Source organism: Perognathus longimembris, chromosome 13 (genome assembly GCF_023159225.1).
Source record: "Perognathus longimembris pacificus isolate PPM17 chromosome 13, ASM2315922v1, whole genome shotgun sequence".
Classification (NCBI taxonomy): domain Eukaryota; kingdom Metazoa; phylum Chordata; class Mammalia; order Rodentia; family Heteromyidae; genus Perognathus; species Perognathus longimembris.
The window spans coordinates 32,305,543-32,327,878 of record NC_063173.1 but is presented as its reverse complement, the minus strand read 5'-3'; the positions used below and the strand labels follow the sequence as shown (position 1 = coordinate 32,327,878).

Here is a 22,336-nt window from a genome sequence, read left to right as displayed (position 1 = left end):
CACCTCAGACTTTTTAAAAATATGGATTGAGCATCTCTAATCCAAATAGTTCAAATTTGTTATGCTGCAACATCTGAAAAGTGTTTTCTAGCTGACATGATACTCAAAAAAATTTTGGACTTCTGAGATTTCACATCTTAAGGTTCAGGATGTTCATTCAACAGGGAAGTCTATTATAAACATTCCAAAATTTAAAAAAAAAAAAAAAAGAAAAGAAAGCTTCTGTTCCTACTAATTTAGGATAAAGGATCTGCAACCTGAATCTAATGTGCATGAGAGTACGTGTATTCATTTTTACCAAATCCCCAAATATAATAACACTATTATAGCATGTATCCTTTTAATATCTATAATTCCTTGACTTCTAGTGGGATCGTGGCTGTTTTTATTAGTAGTGTTTTCTTCATTTGTTTTAGGTTTGGGATTTTTGTATCATTTCAGAGAATCTAGCCAGCCTAAAGGTGTTTATTGCCCCTTTGCTCCCATTGCTGGGCTTTTTTGTCACTTCCTCTGGCATCAACAAAACAACCTCAAGGAGAAATTAGCTGTAATTTCAGAAATTACCTTCCTAAACTTGTACTTCTTCCTTTTACCAATTGTTCTTCAATTCAGGGCCTTAGAATGGATGGGGCATTTTGTATTTCCCATCAGAAGATAGGTTGGTCTGAATTAGCTACTTATTTTTCTTTAAGATACATAAGGTAATGTAATACCTTTTTAAAAAAAAAAATTCCCTCCCTCTTTATCTTTTGACCCTAGAATTAATTCCCTCTCTATAATGTATTCAAGATGTTAAAGAGGAAATAGGGTTTAACACCAGCTGACCACCTGCTAGTTGCTGCTCATTATTCCTTATTTTAAAATACATATTTCATATGCAATACAACTGAATATGCTTATGAAAGAAACATTTATTTGCTCTTAATTCTTTTTCATAATATTTGCAAAAGGAAAGACTACTAAAGTCATATTTTGAATGTATTTTCTTTGGAAAACATCAGAGAATGGGTTTTGTTTTCATGTTTTGTTTTTGATTTGTTATTTTACAAGATGTTGTTCAAATGATTTTAAAAGTTAACTGTTTGCTTAGTATGTCTTGCTTACTTAATGAATTATGTATGTTTATGCGATTATAAGCAGAGTCCAAGAAGAATATCAGGGAAGGCTTAATTACTCCACTTACTGTTTTTAGTAATTTGAAGCATAACGAGAATAATTTATACTTGGATTTCTAAAAACATGAAAAAATGCCCAGATATTATCTATTTCTAAAGTAATATTATAAATGTTAATCTTGACCATTTTGAGGATAAAACTGAAGATATCTAAGTTGTGCATAATACAAGTCAAAGGTTTCTCATCTTAAGCCTATACATATCACTGGCTTTTGTGTACATCATCTCACGAACAGGTACTATTAAGAGGTCTTGTTGGTGCTGTGGGATTTAAAGTTTTTTCAAGTTCCTTAAGAACTTTTCTATCAGGTGCACTGTTTTTCTTTCTTTCTTTTTTTTTTTTTTTTTTTACTTATACCACATGCTGTATATTTGAACTTTTTGGTTTTTTTTTTAAGTTTTTATTATAAAACTGATGTACAGAGAGGTTACAGTTTCACACGTTAGGCATTGGATACATTTCTTGTCATACTGTGGTTTTAAAAGTTTGATTAGATTAACCTCCACTATTAGTCTTACCTGCACTCCATTATCAGGAAGTTAGGTTGTTTGATAAGTTATTACTACAAATAATATTTCATTTAACAAGCCTATATATTTATCCTTGTGCTTATGTCTGATTATCTCATGATAAATTCCTAGAAGTTAAATTTTCTTGCTCAGGATATATGTATATATTTCAGTATGCAACCATATGCCAAGTTATCTCCTCTCCTCTATGTGATTATCTCAGTTCCCATCAGCAGTATAGGAGGAGTTTCTTTCTCTTTTTATATCTACTGCCTTCCGCTGTTAACATATTTTCATCTGTGACATTTTGTTAATGAATTACAAATGTGGATAAGGAGTTCAGTAAGGAACTCCATTATGAGCCCCAAGGACCAATCACCTAACTTTATACATTGCTACTTCTCGTCTAATCTGGAGAAACCTCATCTTCTACTCTGGATTCTTCACTAGATTATTTCAAAGTAAATTTCACACCCATATTTCTTACATTTAGAGACATTGTATGTCTTTTAAAGAAAATGTGTAATACCCTCTTTACTCCCAAGATTACCAAATATGTAATCAAATATTTAACCAAATATCTAATAAGTGTTCATTTTTCTCCATTATCACACAGTGATTTGTTGCTACCATTCGTTCATATTGCAAACAGTTGATTTACAGTTGGTTAAGATACCTGTCCTTTCTAATTAATTCTTGATTTTTTTAGCCAATGTAATAGTAATTATTACTATCCTTTCCACTTTTATTTACATCTGTGAACTTTTATAGTTACATAATTACATGTTAATTTTTCTAGTATAGTTGTCATTGGGAAAATGTTCGTTTACAAAATTTTAAGTATAAGAGTATTTACTTATTCACTCAACATGTTGAACCATTTTCCAGCTACCTACTTGAGGCTAACAAATGTATCACACTATAAACCTAACTCTCAAACCTGCATGGAGCTTTTAGTAAAAAAAAAAAAAAGAAAAGAAAAGAAAAGAAATTTAGCAAATAAGTATATAAAATAAACAATCTCAGAAGATGGCACACCTTATGTGAAAAGAAGCAAAGGAGATTAAGAATAAAGGGTAGGAGTAGAGTTGGCTATTTTAAATGGAATAGTGAAAGTAGATCTCACTGATAAAACTTGAAATTTAAACTTATACATGTGGATATCTAGAAGCATCTTTTTAGGCAGGGAAAATAAGGAGTGCATCATTTCTAACACCTTTGTTTGGCACATTAAAAAATGGCAAGAAGGGAGAAGGAAAGTAACTAACAAGATATTGAAATAAAGAGAAGACAGATAACATATAGCCTTGTAAGTTACTAAAGAGGGTCTTTGTACTCCCAATGATACAATCTGAAGAAAATCTTGAAAGAAAAAAAAAAAAAAAAAAATCTTGAAAGATTCTTTGGCTTTTGTGTTGAGGTTATATTATAAAAGGAAAATGGAAACTATGACAGTAACCGAGTAAAGATGAAGGTGGCTCCGACAAGGTTTCCTTCTGGCAGTAGAGATAGTGAGAAGCAGAGTGTGTGTGTGTACATGTGTGTATACACATATGCCAGTACTAGTATTAGGGCCTGAACTCAGCAGGAGGGGGGTGCAGGCTGGGAGCTATTCCTTTGCTTTTTAACCCAGGGTTGGTGGTGCTCTATCATCTGAGCCACAGCTCCACTTTCTGGAATTTTTCTCATTGATTGGAGGTAAGAGTGTCATATGGTTCTCTGCCTCTGCTGGCATTGAACCTCATCCTTCAAATCTCAGCTTCCTGAATAGTTACCATGGTAGACATAGCCTCCAGCACCTGGCTACAGTATATTTTGAAAGTTCAGCTAGTCGAATTTCTTGACAAAATATACTTGGGATTTTTGACCTGAACACCTGAAAAAATGGAGTCACTTAAAATGAGATAATAAAGAGTTTAAGTGGAATAGGATTACAGATGGAAGGGTAAGAAATTACTAGTTCAGCTTGGGTCATGTTAAATGTGTCTACTATACATCCAAGTGGAGCATCATGTAGGCAGTTAAGAATTTGAAGTTCAGGAGAAAAGCCCATGCCAAAATACAAATTTGGGAGACATTAACATTTTCATGGTATTTAAAGCCACAGGAGTAGATGAGATCACCATGAGATATTTACTCTTTGCTGTCCTATACATGGTACAATTACATCCTTGAACTTTCATTATTTACCTTATTTTTTATTGGAGGTGGCGGGGGCGGGTGGGGGGGGTTACTGTGGTTAGATCCCAAGGCTACCATTTAAGCCATCATTTAATCTTAACTTTGAGGTGTCCCATTTAGTGTTGAAAATTTTAAAACCTATTTCTAATATATATCTATATAGTTTTAAAACTTATCTATAAAAATTTATCTATATGGAGTTAGATGTTATTTTAACATGACATATATTAAAAAGTGTTAAATTGGGCTGGGCAAAAAAAGAATAAAGTACCTAGGGATCAACTTAACCAAGGACGTGACGGACCTATTCAATGAAAACTACAAAAATCTAATAAGGGAAATCAAAGAAGACACAAGGAGATGGAAAGATCTCCCATGCTCATGGGTAGGCAGAATCAATATAGTGAAAATGGCCATATTGCCCAAATTGTTATACAAATTCAATGCAATACCTATCAAAATCCCAGCCACATTCTTCACTGAAATAGAGAAACCAATCCATAAATTCATATGGAACAGCAAAAAACCTAGAATAGCCAAAGCAATTCTAGGCAAAAAACATAGTGCAGGAGGTATCACCATACCAGACTTCAAGCTCTACTACAAGGCCATCATAACAAAAACAGCATGGTATTGGTATAAAAACAGATCGGAAGACCAGTGGATTAGAATTGAAGACCCAGAAATAAAACCGCACTCTTACAGCCAACTGATATTCGACAAAGGAGCTAAAGACATACAATGGAATAAACATAGCCTCTTCAACTACTGGTGCTGGGAGAGCTGGGCAGCCATATGCAGAAAACTCAAAGTAGACCCAAGCCTATCACCATGCACCAAGATCAACTCAAAATGGATCAAGGACCTCAACATCAAACCTGAATCCTTGAAACTACTGAAGGACAGAGTAGGAAAGACACTAGAACTTATAGGCACAGGAAGGAACTTCCTGAATAGAGTCCCAGGGGCACAACAAATAGGGGAAAGACTCAACAAATGGGACTACTACAAATTAAAAAGTTTCTGCACAGCTAAGGTCATAGCCACCAAAGTAGAAAGACAGCCAACGATATGGGAAAGGATATTTACCAGCACAGCAACAGACAAAGGCCTGATATCTGTCATCTACAGAGAACTCAAAAAACTAAGCCCCTCCAAGCCCAATAAACCTATTAGGAAATGGGCAAAAGAGCTAAAGAGAGACTTCACAAGAGAAGATATAAAAATGGCAAAGAAACACATGAGGAAATGCTCAACATCCCTGCTAGTAAAGGAAATGCAAATAAAAACAACCCTGAGATACCACCTCACCCCAGTTAGAATGGCCTATACTCTGAACTCAGGAAACAACAAATGCTGGAGGGGCTGTGGGGAGAGAGGAACCCTTCTCCATTGTTGGTGGGAGTGCAAATTAGTACAGCCACTTTGGAGAACAGTATGGAGGTTTCTCAAAAAGCTCAATATAGACCTACCCTATGACCCAGCCATACCACTCCTAGGCATCTATCCTAAACAGCAAAACCCAAGATATCAAAAGGACATTTGTACTTCCATGTTTATCGCAGCACAATTCACAATAGCCAAAATTTGGAAACAACCCAGATGCCCCTCCACAGATGAATGGATCCAAAAAATATGGTACTTATACACAATGGAATACTACATAGCGATTAGGAATGGTGAAATATTGTTATTCGCAGGGAAATGGTCAGAACTCGAACAAATAATGTTGAGTGAGACAAGCCTAGAACACAGAAAACAAAGGGGCATGATCTCCCTGATATATGACTGTTAACAAAAGGAGATGGAGAGACAGTAGAGACCAAGTCTGTGAACACTGTATATGTACTTGATACATTGTATATTGCATATGGGTCTACCTGACCTAGACAAGGGATGGGAAAACAGGTTATAAGATATCACAAGAAATGTACACACTGCCCTACTATGTAACTGCACCCTCTTTGCACAGCACCTTGTAAAAAAAATTATATGTTCAATTAATAATAAAAAAAATTAAAAAAAAATTGGGCTGGGGATATAGCCTAGTGGCAAGAGTGCCTGCCTCGGATACACGAGGCCCTAGGTTCAATTCCCCAGCACCACATATACAGAAAACGGCCAGAAGCGGCGCTGTGGCTCAAGTGGCAGAGTGCTAGCCTTGAGCGGGAAGAAGCCAGGGACAGTGCTCAGGCCCTGAGTCCAAGGCCCAGGACTGGCCAAAAAAAAAAAAAAAAAGTGTTAAATTGACAGAGTAGAAGAGACACTAGAACTTATAGGCATAGGCAGGAACTTCCTGAACAGAGTCCCAGGGGCACAACAGATAGGGGAGAGACTCAGCAAATGGGACTACTACAAAATAAAAAGTTTGTGCACAGCTAAAGACATAGCCACAAAACTAGAAAGACAGCCAACCATATGGGAAAAGATCTTCACCAGCACAGCAACAGACAAAGGCCTAATATCCATCATCTACAGAGAACTCAAGAAACCTCCTCCAAACCCAATAAACCAATTATTAAATGGGCAAAGGAGCTAAAGAGAGACTTCACAGCAGAAGAAATTAAAATGGCAAAGAAACATATGAGGAAATGTTCAACGTCACTGGCAGTAAAGGAAATGCAGATAAAAACAACCCTGAGATACCACCTCACTCCAGTTAGAATGGCCTATACTCTGAACTCAGGCAGCAACAAATGATGGAGGGGATGTGAAGAAAGGAACCCTTCTCCACTGTTGGTGGGAGTGCCAACTAGTACAACCACTCTGGAGAACAGTATGGAGAGTCCTCAAAAAACTCAGCATAGACATACCCTCTGACCCAGACATGCCACTCCTAGGCATCTATCCTGAACAACAGGTCCCAGGAAACCATAAAGTCATCTGCACATCCATGTTTATTGCTGCACAATTCACAATAGCCAAAATATGGAAACAACCTAGATGCCCCACTACAGATGAATGGATCCAAAAAATGTGGTACCTGTACACAATTGAATACTAAATAACGATTAGAAATGATCAAATAATGGCATTCGCAGGGAAATGGTCAGATCTTGAACAAATAATGTTGAGCAAGACGAGCCTAGAACACAGCGAACAAAGGTGCATGGTCTCCTTGATAGATGATTGTTGGGGGGCGGGGGAACAGTAGAGAACAGGTCTGTAAAATAACAAACTTCTTTTCAAATGGTATTTCCACATGTTTGGGTCAGCAACTTTACATTATGTCTCTAAACCCAAACAGTTAACTGAATAAACATAAAAAGGTCTAGGATAGACCTACCAGAGGATCATGATAGCTCAACAGCTATGTACATATGATTATATAAGATGAGGCTAAGCAAAATGAACTTGAAGAGAAGGAAACACAAGGATTTTATTGTTGTCATGTTTAATGTACTAGGTGAATTTCCTATGCTGTACCCCATGTGGTTACTTTATATGATTTTGGTACACTGGATATATATGCTTACCTGAACTAGGGAAGGGAAAGAAAAATGAGAGAGGGTGTAACAAATATGACAAGAAATGTACTCACTGCCTTATTATGTAACTCTACTCCCACTGTACATTACCTTGTCAACAAAATTTAATTTTTTTTTAAAGTAGTAAGTTGCCAGCAGCTGGAGGTAATCCTAGATTCTCAGAGGCTGAGATCTGAGGCTTGCTTCTCAAAAGCCAGCCTCTGGGCATGAAAGTTCCTAAGATTTATTTTCAGTTAACCAGCAAAACACAAAAGTGGAGTTGTAGCCTAAGTGGTAGAGCCGCTAGCCTTGAGTGAAAATCCTAAGCAGTAGCATCAGGCTAACTCACACCTCGGAACCAACACTAAAAACAAAACAAAAGTGCAAGTTATATCTTCTAATTTCCCACTACGTTTATCTCTAAATTTTAGCTTCTTTATGTTCCACAGTACAGTTTTAGTTTTCTTTATACAATTTCTGTACACTTATTACTAACATAATATGCCTATTTATATATTTCATATTTTTGTTGCATGGCTTTTTAGGATTTTTCTGATATTGGTATATTACTTTCTATTTTGGGAAAAACTTAACTTTTTAATTGTTTAAATGTTGATACTTTGCCAATATCAACTTGTTGAATTTTGGGGAAAATGACTTGAAATCTTTACTTTCAAGTTACATATTTTTTTTAGTAATACGGGAACCTATTTTCTGCCTGGAAAACAGTATACTCACTGAGTCCTGAGCATGATGGGGTTGCTGATGGCAAGGTTTATTTGTGAAACTGATAAAATTTCTGACGTTAAATGAAAAATCAAGATTTCCTGGGGCTGGGGATATAGCCTAGTGGCAAGAGTGCCTGCCTCGGATACACGAGGCCCTAGGTTCGATTCCCCAGCACCACATATACAGAAAACGGCCAGAAGCGGCGCTGTGGCTCAAGTGGCAGAGTGCTAGCCTTGAGCGGGAAGAAGCCAGGGACAGTGCTCAGGCCCTGAGTCCAAAGCCCAGGACTGGCCAAAAAAAAAAAAAAAAAAAGATTTCCTCATTATCCATCTGGAAAGTTAGAGTCAGTAATATTTCTGTCTCTAACCTTTCCTTTTTAAAAAATGTACACCCTGTGTCAGTCGTTTTATCTCAAAGCACAATGAAAGAAAAGATAGTAGTAGAAATCAGTCCTCCAAAGTACAGATATTCTGATTGAATACCTTTATAAATTAAGATCTTTTGCTCAAATTGCTTTAGTTGAAGGAAAATTTTCTATTCAAATTGGACCTCTATGCTACTCTTTCAAATAATAGAACATAGAAAAAATGATAATAAGCTATATCTTCCAGATTTTTCCTACATGGTAACAAAATTAATTTTCCAAGTGTATAGGAGAGCTTTTAGTTACTCATCTGCAACTGCAAATATTGCTTTAAATTAAAGGATTTTTGCATTGTCCCTTTTTTTTTGGAGCAAAAAAAATATTTAAAAACCTAGTTTCAGCTGTTTCCTACAGAGATAAATATCAAAAGGTCATGGTTGATTTATTTCTTAAAGTGCTGGATTAATCTGAAGCACTGTGATAATTCTTTAGTACATGGGAAAAATGTATTCTTTTTGTAATGTTTTCTATGTTGCTGATATTTTCTGTATTGGCATAATAATATAATAACCACATCATATTGAAGTGCATTGGAAAATACTTCTTTGGTTAATTTGGATATACTTTAAGTTACGTAACTCTTAAATAGTTAAAATTCATTCAGTTCTATGAATGCTATGAGTCACAAGGCTGTTATAAAGAATCTGGACTTATGATTAGTACAGTAATAGTATCAATCATTTTTAGCCTCAAAGTGTTTATTGAAATGCATATATTAATACTTGATTTCACTCTAGAACCTAGCTACTGACTTGTCTTTTAGCATAGTTTCCCAAAATACCTCTTCACTTACATATTAACAAGAGTGCTAGCAAAAGAAATAACCTTGCTATCATTTTGTACCAAATCTCAATTAGATCTAATCCCATTCATCAATGTCTCACTGTCACAAGAACTCTACTTTGCAGCCTGTGACTCATGTTTGTTAAATCTTGCATTCTGCTTTTTACATTAACTTTAAACATTTTCAGTCTTATGCTTTTGTTTGTTATGTTTTGCTCGCTTTTAGCCTTTATGCTTTTGATGAATTCCTCAGAGTAAAATTATTCAGAACCCAGGATATGGCATATCAAAAATGATCCAAAAACACCTGCCTGCTTTTTAAGACTAGGATTTTAAAAATCATTAGTGATTAAATATCTTGCCCCCTTTATTAATAGAACCATCCGGGAAATTTTCTTCTGCTACCTACTACTTTTTCTTAGAGAAATTACAGGAAGGTCTGGGACTTGAACTCAACCTTACTTTTTAGCATGGCTTTTTCACTCATGGTTGGTGCTCTACAGGTTGAGCCATGGCTTCATTTAGGACTGTTTGCTACTTAATTGGAGATTAGAGTCTCTAGGCTTGCTCTACCTTAACTGGCTCTGTATTGTGATTTCTGCCTCGTAAGTAGGTAGGATTATAGGCATATTATCAGCACTTGGCCAGATGCAGAGGTTTCATGAAAACTTTGGTCTAATTTTAAGTAGCTCCAAATTAAATACTTGTTCATTTCCTTCGCCTGATTTTTCTATTGTCTTTTTCTAACTTATTTTGTTTTCTTTGTTTCAATACATAGACCAACAAACATATGTATCATTAGAAGTATATACATACATGAGCTGTCATCCTTTTGCCAAATATGTTGTATGCATTTGATTTTTCTTTTTTATGATGATTTGTAAAGTGCTTTGGAGTTTGGTTTCTTTGTTGTGCTAGAAGTCTAACCCCAGGGCCTCAAACATGCTAGGTTTTTAGTTTTTATAAAATTCCAATCTGAAGTTATAAAAGTTTCCATATTTAATCTACTTATTTCTTTTTGTATAATGATAATCAGGAGATGTCATTTCAGAGAATGAAGTAGAATGTTAACTTTTATTCCTATCTTTGGACCTGAGAAAAGAATTTGCTTTACATAAATCTTCATTATGTTAATCATAGCATTTTCTTACTATAAATTAGAAACTATGAAATGAGAAAGTTTAACTGAACACTAATTGATTAGAGTTACGTAAACCTTTAAATTTCTTTGCTACTAAGAAACATTCATAACTAAATTGTAATTTACTTTTCTTTTGAATAGAGATTAAGGAAAGCCAGGCAATTTGTTTACAATTATTTGGATTGCATATCATTGAGGGTGAACTAACTTAACAGTATTATAATAATTCAAAGAGTAATTTAAATGTAAGCATTTCTTTAAAAAATACTCCTAGGAAAATAGACATCAACTACAGTGTTTTTCATATTCACAAATACTGACACATGAAGTTTAATTCTGGGATCTATTTTAGGAAAATTTTTATACTGTCCTGTTATAAGTCTAGTGTGCTGACTTTTATGTGGTAGTTTCATTCTAACACCTTTCTTATATCTAACCATCACTACAGCAATCACTCTTATCCAAGTTTTCTTTGTGTCCTGCATGTGCTATGACAATAGCCTTGTTACTAATTTCCCTGGTCCTTTCTTGCCTATTCAAACTATTCTTACCCAACAAGCAAAGCAATCCTTTTCCTAAATCAGGTCTCAAGCATGCTCATACTTAATATCCTCCACAGATATCCCTTTGCACTTGGAATAAGTCTAAACTCTTATGTTGTCCATTATTCTATGATGTTACCCTTTTGTTTTTCTGTAGCCTCTTCTCATTTCTACTTTGCTTCCAACTTAAATGCACTTCAACCCCACAGTCCTTTATTTTCCTTAAGCTGAACAAATTGATTGTTGCCACTGGCTCTTTGTACCTGTTATTTCCTTCCTTTTTTTTGCCAAATCTTCATAGAACCTTCATCATAGCTAGGTAAGTCTCCAACTGTATATCCCATCCTTAGAATGTTCTTCCCTGGTCACCACATCACTTCCCCAAAACTCTCAAAATTCTCATTCCAGTGAAATTTCTTAAACTGTTATTCCTGAAATATAGCTAGAAAGCCTTATTTTTCTATAGGAAATAATACAAGAATGGATTCAGGATTAGAATTAATAGTAGTGACTTAAATGTCTTGACTTTTATTACTGTTTAAATGTGAGTCTGAAGAGTTCACTTACATCTCATGGGTTATCATCATCTCAGATCAGTAAATTTTTAATACAGTACATCTCCAATTTGAGACTTTTTTAATAATTATTTATTGTCAAAGTGATGTACAGAGGGGTTACAGTTTCATACGTAAGGCAGTGGGTACATTTCTTACTTTTAAGTCCTCAAAAAAGGGTCTAAAAACAGTAAAATTGTCAAAAAGTTATAAGGTACATTACTACCATGGCACCTGTATTTAAGTATATAATGCACTGAGATAATTCCTTGTAGAAAAAAGATTCATTGACCTATTAAACCTATTTGTTTTTTCTCCCCCAGGTTATAACAATTTATTTTTAATGTGCTATTCCTTTCTGGATAGCACATAAACTACTAGGATATTTTATTGATTGTATTATCTATTAAGATCTTTTCTTCTGACAGTCTCCGATACCTTTCCTCATTCTGTGGGATTATAGTCTGATTTCAAGTTCCATCTTTATCATTTCTGTACTGCATCCTCAAAATATTGGAATCTTGCTAGATAGGATTTTCCCAAGCTGACTCGGGGGCTCTGTAGAGCAACCCAAGCCTGTTCTTCTGGAAATTTACTATCACCTTTTTTCTTCTAATGGAAAAGTACAGAGAATCTCTTTTATAGACATAGGCCTAGCATATTCAATAGTTCTTAGAGCCTATGAACCCTTCATTTCTCCTAGCCCAATACTCTTTATGCTAAAATTATCTAATGTAGCTAAAAAAAATCATTGTTTGTCATATTTATATATTTTGTGAATCATGTTTGAAGTAAAATATCTGTTGTACATTTTTAGTTTTCATTAATAAGTCAGGTCATTATCCTTTTGTATTTATAGTTACAGAAGATTATTTAATTGTTATGTATGTGTTGAACTCTTGGGGTGGTTTAGCTTCTCACCTGAACCTTTGTTAGCAGCTAGTCCTAAATTGACCATCTCCCCTCTGCCCTCTTATTTTATCTGAATTTAGTAATTGGGAAGATGTAAACATGTGATTTGTATTTTGTACATAATGTAGCTCTATAATATCTCTTCCAACCCAAATAAAACAGTAGGCATGTGAATGCAATAATTTTGAATATTTTTGTAAAGTCTACACTTGCAAATAATACTTGATCAACTAGGAAAAACTGTATATCTTACTAAGGGAAAGGGAAACATTCTTTGAGAGGTACGAGAAATAACTATAAAATTAGCTATTGATGTCTTATTGAGAAGTTTACCACCTTCTCTATGAAAGTTGTGACGCTAAGTTGAGACATATTTATATTTCTGGAACCTTCTTTTGAACCCCAAATATTTCTATCATTGAATCCTCTAAAATTCCTATCTATAAAGATATTGTTCCTTTTTTTCTAGGGGTTATCAGTGTTCACACTGCTTAAGTGTGAGTTGCCCAAGGTCACTCAGTGAGTTGCTGGTGAAGCCAGAAATAGAATTCAAGTCTCCTAACTCCCAATTCAGTTCTTTATCCTCGATATAGTTTTCTGTCTTCTATACCCCTGTGCCTCTCATGGGAAAAGAAGTTAATCTTCCAGCTATTAATAGCCACCAAATTGGTGGTAGCTGCACAGTGGAGAAAAGTAACTGTCTTTACACTGCAGCATTAGTATAAAAATATCTGGTAATGGAAAATTTGACAAATGTCGTGTAAAAGGGAGTGGAAAATTATTTTAAGATCTAGATCTCATTTATCTAGTTCTCAGAAAAGTAAAAATTCCTTAGTAGATCAGGGATCATATTTTTCTTCCTGTTTTTAAATTGCATTTCCTAGAGGGTAATTGTTAACCTGTCCCACAGAGGAACCTCTTGTCAACTGTTCTGCTATACATAATAAGAATAATGTAACAAGAATAACACATGTACTCTAGTGATTGCTAAATGTGTATTTTTGTATATGTGTGTGCCGATCCTGAGGCTCTGCCACTCAAGTCATACTTCCATTTCGGCTTTTGGATGGTTAATTGGAAATAAAAAGCCCATCGACTTTCATGACTGGGATAGCTTCAAACTGTGATCCTCTCATTTCATCCTCCTGAGGAGTTAAGATTACAGGTGTAAGCTACTGGTGCCCAGTTTATATATATAATTTTTAACTTGGCTGAAATTTTCAATTGCTTTACTGAAGTATGAATTGCTAATTAGTAATGGTAAAGTGATGTGTTCCATAACAAGAAAAGTATTCACTGCCTTACTTACCAATTTTAAATACTTTTAAGTTGTTGGAGTTGGTTATGTTTGTTTTTGTAATTACTCAATATCTTGATATTTACTATACCTATACATTAATTCTGTATTGTAGATTTTCTTCATAAGGAGTTTGTTAACTGAAACCTATTAGCAATAAATCATATTTTCTTAACTTTAAGATTTTTATCAATTAGCAGAAAAATAACATCCTTTATATTCTTATATTTTTTTGAACAGGCTCATCTTCAAGTGAATCTAATCTGCTTAAAATTTCTCCACAAAAAAGAACACGAAGAAAACTAATACCTTCTCCCTTAAAAACAAAACATACTCAAAGATCTACTTTGTTTGAAAGTATGCAGCTCAATGATTCTCTCAGCAAAGAACTTCAACCTATTTTGTATACTCCAGAAGATTATAGAAAATCATTCCAAAATCCATCTCCAGGAGCCTCAAAAAGAACAGTATCACATACTACAAGTTTTCAGACTATCAGCTCAAATGCAAACAGTGACAGTTCTCCAAAAATGTTGTATGAAGGCGAGGTACCTCTTAACAGAAGAACAAAACATATTCAGGAGAATTTGGAATCTACATTTATTATATGTGAAGACACCAGGAGTTTGAAAAGTAAATTACCTGAAGAAGAATCAGTATCAAACAGAAGTACTTTACAAAGGTACAAGAAAAAAATTGCTGATTATTATTGTTTTTACATAGCTTTTAGGTATTAGCTTCTTCTTTTGCTGTAGTGGAAGCTTATTTGATAGATCAAGTGTGGTACCTTGATTTTGAAAGTGTTTTATCTTAATTATCTTCCTGATAATTAAGGTAAAAAAACATGCTGAACTCACTAGCAATAAAGTCTGAAATTTGATACCTTAAGTCAATTGACCTTTTTTAGCCTAGAACAGACAATAAGTTACACTTAGTTTATTCTTTTTACTCTAAGATTACTTAATATAAGCTATTGTTGAGGATTACCTCACTATTATTCATTAATGCCTTCCCTAAACAAAATTCCATGTTTCTACTAACGTTATCAAAATTCAGCATCTAAGTTATGGTTGATGCATGTCATCTACTTAATCACACCCAATCAAAATATGGGAGAAAAACACTTTTCTTTGCTAAGGGGAATGTAAAAATGCCTTAAAGAACCCACTGAAAATTAGATGCATTAGTGTAGAAAATATTTTGTACCATAAAATTTATAGCGTAGAAAATATTTTTCTTATGTATATTAGTACCAAATGGTTTTCTAATTTTTGAACTATGTATGCCTTTTTTTGATAGTAAAAAATCAGTTATTTCTCTTTTTCCTTGTTCATTAATATGCAGACATGGCCCTTCCTCAGTATCATCTAAGCCTTCTCTTCCTATATCAAGCACAGTGCCTTCCTACATGGCAATGACTGCTGCTGCCAAGAGGAAACGGAAATTAACAAGGTATATAATCTCTGCACAAGATCATCTTTATACTTTTGATTCCCATGACTCCTTTGTATTTCTTATAATTAGTCCATCAACTCATACTTAAGCATATTTATGGTAAGTTGCTCTGAATGAAGCAATGAATTTATGTTATCAAAGGGTGATTTTGATGAAGCCCAAGTCTTTCACTTGATATTTACTCAAAGTATTCAGTCTTTTAGATTATTAAAAATAAATGGAAAAGTCTTCTGGCTTTCAAAATGTCACTTCATTTTAACTTTTCTTCTGCTGGCAGTTTTTTCACTGTTATTTGTCCTTTTAAACATTACTGAATTTCTTTCATCTTAGTATTATTTTAGTGGATTCTGATATCTGATTCGATATATACTAAACTGAGCAGTCTGCTATTTCTGGCTCTGACAATATAGCTGTATAAGACTAAGACATTCATCACAAACAGCTGCCATTATCTTATAATTGTAAAAGCTGAATAAAATACAACAGCCAACTGAAGGCACTGGAGAACAATCGAGGCAACCAGTACTCAAGGGTGTAACATCCTAGACAAAGAACAAACATACTATGGAGAGCAAACTTTCCCTGCCTCTTTTTTCCATTTAGTACTTGGCCATTCATAGCTATGGCATAGAAGTAATAGAAAATGTAAGCTTAGAATAGACTCAATGAGCTAAGGAATCAAATTCATTCTTTGCAGTTTTGCCTTCAAAATCTTCCAAGTTCTAAACTCTTTTGAATAAGGAGCCAAAAGGACAAGTTTATCTGGGCACCTGTGGATCTTGCCTATAACCCTAACTACTCAGGTGGCTGAGATATGGATGATAGACGTTCAAGGCCAACTCATGCAGAAAAGTATCCAAATACCTAGTAAAAAGCTGGGCTGGAGGCATGCCTCAAGTAATAGAGTGCCAGATGGGAGCAAGCACACTGAGCAAGCCGGAGTCCCTCAGTTCAAAACCCAGTATTAGAAGGGGAGAGAGACAAAGAGTTTAAGAAGGAATGAATTTTAAGGGAGGAGAGGAGGAGACCAAGCTGAAAGTAGCTGTGGAAAGACTAAAATATCAGACAGTTTCAACATTCTGTTGGAACTGAAAAAAAATTGCAGTTCAAGGATCATAAAATATGACAACCAGGACTGAATAGATCTTAGACCAACTTCCAACTAAATCTTTGTTTGAATCAAGGTGATGATAGTTTAGCTTGCTAAAACAAAACTTAATATCACTGCATGAATATACTCTCCAGAGCCTCTCCAGTTTTATATGTAATGTTTAACACTTAACAAAAACTACCAAGTATGTCAAGAGACATTACCACATGACTAAAAATTAAGAGAAAAAGAATATCAAACAATTTAGAGAAGCAATGACTCAAATAGTAGAGCAAGTAGGATTAGAAAATAAGAACTTTAAAATTGTAACTATGATTTGTTTTAAAAATGTAGAATGGATATTCTAGAACCGAAAAGATACAGTTTACTGAAATTAAGAACTCAGTAAATCAACTTAACAAATTCATCATAGTAGTTTACAAAAGAAAAATTTCAGTAACCTGTATGGTTGGCAGATAGAAAAAGTTACTTACTCCCATGAATAAAGAGATGACAAGAAGGCAATTATAGAGAGAAGATTCTTGTAATGCACAGTTTTAAAGGTCTGAAATACATATATTTCATTAGGAGAAAGAAATTCTTTAAAGGAAATAACAGAATGAAACAGCTGATGAGGAGATGGGCAGTTAACTAAGATTTTTTTTAAACTGACAAAACACATCTAATCTCAGATTCAAGAAGTCCTGCAAGCTACAAACGGGAATAGTACAAAAAGAAACACACCTAACTATGCGGTAATAAAACATTAATATCCAAACAATATACTAAGTTGTGAAAGATAGGACCTTAATAAAAAGTTTTCAATTTCCTCATTTTCTACCATGGACCTGCTGTCACCTGAGCCACAAAAAATAAATGTATAGATAGTCTGCTTATTTCACTTCATGGGATATATTCCCATAGGTAAATGTAGACTTTCTCTTTGCCCTCCTAAAATATAGAAATAACTTAGAATGTATAATCTTTAAATTCACGTGTTGATTATTTTCCCCTAAATATCTCTGACTATCCCCAAGACTTAAAAATGTGTACAATCGGGAATATGGCCTAGTGGCAAGAGTGCTTGCTTGACAGCACCACATATATAGAAAACGGCCAGAAGTGGCGCTGTGGCTTAAGTGGTAGAGTGCCAGCCTTGAGCTTTAAAAAAAAAAAAAAAAGTGCAATAATCTTCCTTTACCCAATTTTACTTTTACTGTTTTCCGCCACATACAATCATCCAAGATTTGCTATTACATGGAAAATTCCAGAAATCTACAATCGCACATAATTCTGAATAGTATTATAAAAAAAATGGGTGCTATCCATTCCTCCAAATGAGTTAGTCCTTGATTCAGTGTATCTACTCTGTATACTACCCACTTGTTAGTCCCTTACATGACATGTAGGTTACAAGGTCAATGTAATATCACAGTGCTTTTTATTCAAGTAAACTTTATTTTACTTAATAATATCTCAACAACAAGAGCAGTAATGGTAGCAATTAAAGTAAGTCTAAAAGCTTGTCATAAATATGGATGTATAGGAAAAAACAGTATATATTGGCTTTAGTACTGTCCATGATTTCAGGTATCTGCAAGTGGTCCTAATAGCAGAAGAATAAGGAGTAACTACTGTATATTGCTAAGACGCAGGCTTAAAGTGTGTAGCTGATCTGGCTCACTAGTGAGCCTACGTGAACACTATCATGTTTATGTAACTTTTCTCCTTTCCACCAATTTGAGTTTTCTGGTTTTCTACTGGCAGCATCCACTTTCTGTTATGTTTATCAAAATGTATCAAATGTTTATCACTAAGAATAATTGTAAAATGGAAACACAACCATTACTAGACATGTGATTTGTTTTAGAAATGTCTAGGTATGTGGATTATGTGTTTGGAGTGGTTTTAGATGAGTTTAAGGATTACCACATGCGCTAATACTGTGAAATAATATCAAAAGACATATAAAGAAACCATCTTGATTTTTTTCATATCCCATTAATTATTCTATTTCGTTCCCCCTAGTTCCAATAATTAGATCCTGCCATTAACTAAGGTTAAAAGAGATTAATGCTAGAAATGTACATAATTACTTTTTTTTTAATCTTCCTTTTTCCCAATTAAAACTACATGGGCTTGAGAGTAATAAATTCTGGTATTTTCCACTACTATTTTAGTAGCATTATATGCATATTTAGGTTTGTATTTGTTGTGGTATTTTTTTAAAACCAGAGAGTTTCAAGGTCTGTTTATCTGCCTTATACCAGTTTTCTCTTTATAAAAAAGAGCATTTTTTAAAGCCCAAGGTTTTTCAAAATCTGTGAAGATGAATTTTATCTTGTTACATTAATAGAGTGTTAGTTTTGTAAACTTCATGGAGCAGCAGACTATTTTGACTAAAAAAGCTAGTGCACCAAGTAATAAATATAGCATGTATGCATAATAATTTTTATTAATATATTACAATAACAAAAATTTGTGAAGTTTATTTTTTGTTTAGTTATTTGTTTTTTCTTAACTAGGGTTAACTGGGGTTTTTTGTTTTTATTTTGGGGTTTGTTTGGTTTGTTTGGGGGTTTTTTGGTTGTTGTTTTTTTGTCTTTTCCTTTTTGGTAGTGGGGATCAAACCTAGGATGTTGTGCTTTCAAGGCAGCACTGTACCACTGAGCTACATCCCAGCTCAGTTGGTAGGAAGATGGCAGTTTGCCTTTGCAAAAAAAAGCAAGACCCTATCAAATATACATATTTAATCCAGCTATGTGGGACATAGATGTAGAAGGATCCTAGTCCAAGAACATGAAATAAACTAAACAAAGAAGAGATGGGGCCATAACTCAAGCAGAAGACCTTGAGTTCAAATCCCAGTACCTCCAAAATTATAAAGATTTTTGTATGGGCCAGGAATACATTTAGCACCTCCAATTTTGAAATTTATTTTTCTCACTGTTACATGAAGGGCATAGACTATAACATAGATTTTGTTTTTTTAATGCTTTACCTAAGTTTAAATTTTTTCTTTCCAGTTCTTCATCAGATATGCCATTAATTACTGAAGAAAATCGTGGACTCGCCAAACGCATTCGACCAGATAATTCAAGTGATAAGCTCTTACAGGAAAACAGATCAACAGTGGGTATGTCAGAGCTCTTAACTTGAGTGTTAATGGCATGGGTATTTAACATATTCATAATGCTTTTCTTTGTACAATGTCTTCATAAAAATCCCCTTTTATGCAGTACTCATCACCTGTGTTGTGCAGTAGAGCAAATACTATTTTCCACCTGTCACAGACAAGGAAACTTAAGACATAAAATGTAAAGTACTTGGGTAGAAATATTATGGTGGAGCCAGAACTCTGAACCTGATCTCCTAACTAAATTGTGAGCTTGCTGCATGTTGCAGGAAAATGGGCAAATAATTAAGCTAATAATTGGTATAAGTAACTAAGTCTGTTATTTATTAACTTAATTAGGTATATTTTATAAATATACCTGCTTGAAATTTTTCTCACACCTTGTTATTTTTAATAACATAGTCACTGATTCACTAGATTAGATACTACACCGGCAGACTCCTAGCTATAATCATTTGGTAACTCCCATTGACAAGGTTGAAAAGTGACAGTATTCCCTCACCCAAGTACATGGGATAAGGCTTTCAGTTGATCTGGAAGTGTATCATGCCAACTATTACTGGGCCCTGCTATCTACACCTCTGCCTATCTGGCACTGCAGTTTCTAACATTTCATAGAGAAAGCATTTACTTACTAAGCATTCATCTTATGCTATAGTAGCATTTGAAATTTAAAGGAATAATAAACTCAAGATTGTTTATTTGATTTGTTTGTTGCCTGAAATTGGTCTAAAAACTCCAACTAAAAATATCTATTAGGGTGAAACATTTTTCCTGCTTGCCAACTGGAAAAAAAGAGTTGATAGTATGCTACAAAATTACAGATTCTTAAGGATATTGGAACGCTTAGGTATCAGTGTACAAGAGAAAATAATACTTTATGTACATTAAAATGATACAAATAAGCCAGGGGTTCATGGTCCACACTTATAATTCTAGCCATACAGGAGGCTAGGATCTGAGACTCACAACTCAAGCAGCCTGAGCAGGAAAGTTAGTGAGTCTTTATCTCCAGTTAATAAGCAAAAAGCCAGACGTGGAGCTGTGATGCACGTGACAGATCACCAGCATTGAGTGAAAAAGCTCAAGGACAGTGCTCAGGCTTTGAGCTCAAGCCAACACAATAAGTAATAATAATTGCACAAATGAAGACACAACACATATTAAGAAGGCCAAATGTGGAGATTTCCTTTCTTAGATTATGCTCACCTGAGTTCTCCAACAGTATACAAAAAGAAAGACAAAAGGCTGAGCAGAAAACTTAGAAGTTTTGTCAAGAAAAGAATGTGCCTCTGAATCTAAAAACCTACTGTGATCAAGAAAGCACGTGGATAAACAATTGTTTATTGAAATCAGTGGCACCCTATCACAATATCACTTTGTTGGTTGCAGATAATGCAGAACTAAAAAAGTGGAAACAAGTAGAAAAGAGAACTACATGATGAGTGTCAACCAATTAGGAAGTGCTAGAAGCAAAAATATGGAAGTTTCAAAGCCCCGAGGAAATAATACAAAGAACAAAAAAAAATGTTTATGCAAAAGTAAAAGGGAACATATACTTACAGAAATAGTCCTGCATCAGTAAGAAGGGAAGAATGTGAAAGTAGGAGTTTATTCATGACTTCACCTGGTAACTGTGTACATAGACTCACTGAAACTTTAGCTTGCAGTATGAGAAATGAAGTTGATAAACCAGAAATCCCAATGTTCTTTTGTTGCTGTAGTTTAAAATATTTAAATTCACAACAGTGAATGTCAAGTTGATGTTCCTTTGGTTATAGGTATCCATAAATTTGTATCAGTTAAATGAATGGTGAAAACCCTTTTTGAATAATACTTTCACTGTATTTATGCACTTATGTATTTATGTTTTTTCTCCAGGGTATAAAAAATCCTATAAAATAAATTCAAGCGTGGTTAGAAAATTTGGAAGAAATATTTCAAAAGAAAATCTAAGATAACTTGCTTCGAAATCAAGAAAAAAGTGAAATGGTCAGTTGTGCTCGTAAAACTGTCTCTGTCTGTGAAAGAGGAGTATCTAAAACTGTTCAGTCAAGTATCTTCAGCAAGCAAGAAATGAAACTTTTTGAGTTTTTTTATATTTTAAATAAAGAATTTGGATAAAATTGTTTTAAATTTCTAAAGTATTTGCCACCCTTTAAAATTCCTAAGCTATCATTTGCTAGTTTCACTATGTTACAGCTAGGTGATTAAAACATTTTAGAAAATGATAGTAAAGTTATCTGTTGTTTTTTAAAGTCAGCAGAATTTAGAAGTGATAAAAATATAGCCATGATGTATTTGATGCCCTATTATGTTTTCATACACTATTTTACTCTTACATCTGACTTTTTTCTTTCACAAAATATTTAAATGTAAAAATGTAGATAGATGTGCCCACAAAGTTTTTGTAAATATTGTTTTAGTACCGTCATAAATAAAATACTAATTTTGGTCCTTACTCATCGATATGATAAAGATGTAGATTTTTAAAGTGTTGGTTTTCCTGTCTCATTACCATCCTTTGCATGCTCTGAACTATTACATAAAGTAGGAGTTTTGTAGTTATGTATTTCAGACACATAGTACAGAACCAAATGGGAAAATGTTTCATGTCATTCCTGCTACTCTAGGAATCGATTTTTATAATCTAGTTCATGTGCCCTATTTGACTTCTTTTTGTGCTGAATACAACATATGTGTGGTTAAACGCACCTTAATGTTGTTTAACATGGGAAACTTCACATCAAGGTTAATAACCATAGAGCAACCAACTGAGAAGTTTGATAAGGTAAGATAGGATAATCTTCACAGTTCCTGCCAGCTTTGAAAAGTTATGATTCCATATTCAAGATATGTCGATGAAAACCACTGTTAATTTTTTTGTTTTGAGTCCTTTCTCAGGTTTTTGGTTGTATTACATGTTTACACTCACTCTTA

At 34.2% G+C, this 22,336-nt stretch overlaps 1 protein-coding gene across 2 annotated transcripts in view; it reads left to right on the top strand.

Annotated features, from left to right (window-relative positions):
- The window catches only part of Kif18a (kinesin family member 18A), a 54,589-nt gene extending 32,728 nt beyond the window's left edge, over positions 1–21,861 (top strand). For both annotated transcript variants that reach the window (XM_048360507.1, XM_048360508.1), the window contains 4 exons: positions 13,956–14,397; positions 15,060–15,167; positions 19,287–19,396; positions 21,278–21,861. In XM_048360507.1, coding sequence (XP_048216464.1) covers positions 13,956–14,397; positions 15,060–15,167; positions 19,287–19,396; positions 21,278–21,357 — 740 coding nt within the window. In that variant the 3' untranslated portion in view covers positions 21,358–21,861. The remainder of the gene's footprint in view (positions 1–13,955; positions 14,398–15,059; positions 15,168–19,286; positions 19,397–21,277) is intronic.
- Positions 21,862–22,336: the final 475 nt, after the last annotated feature.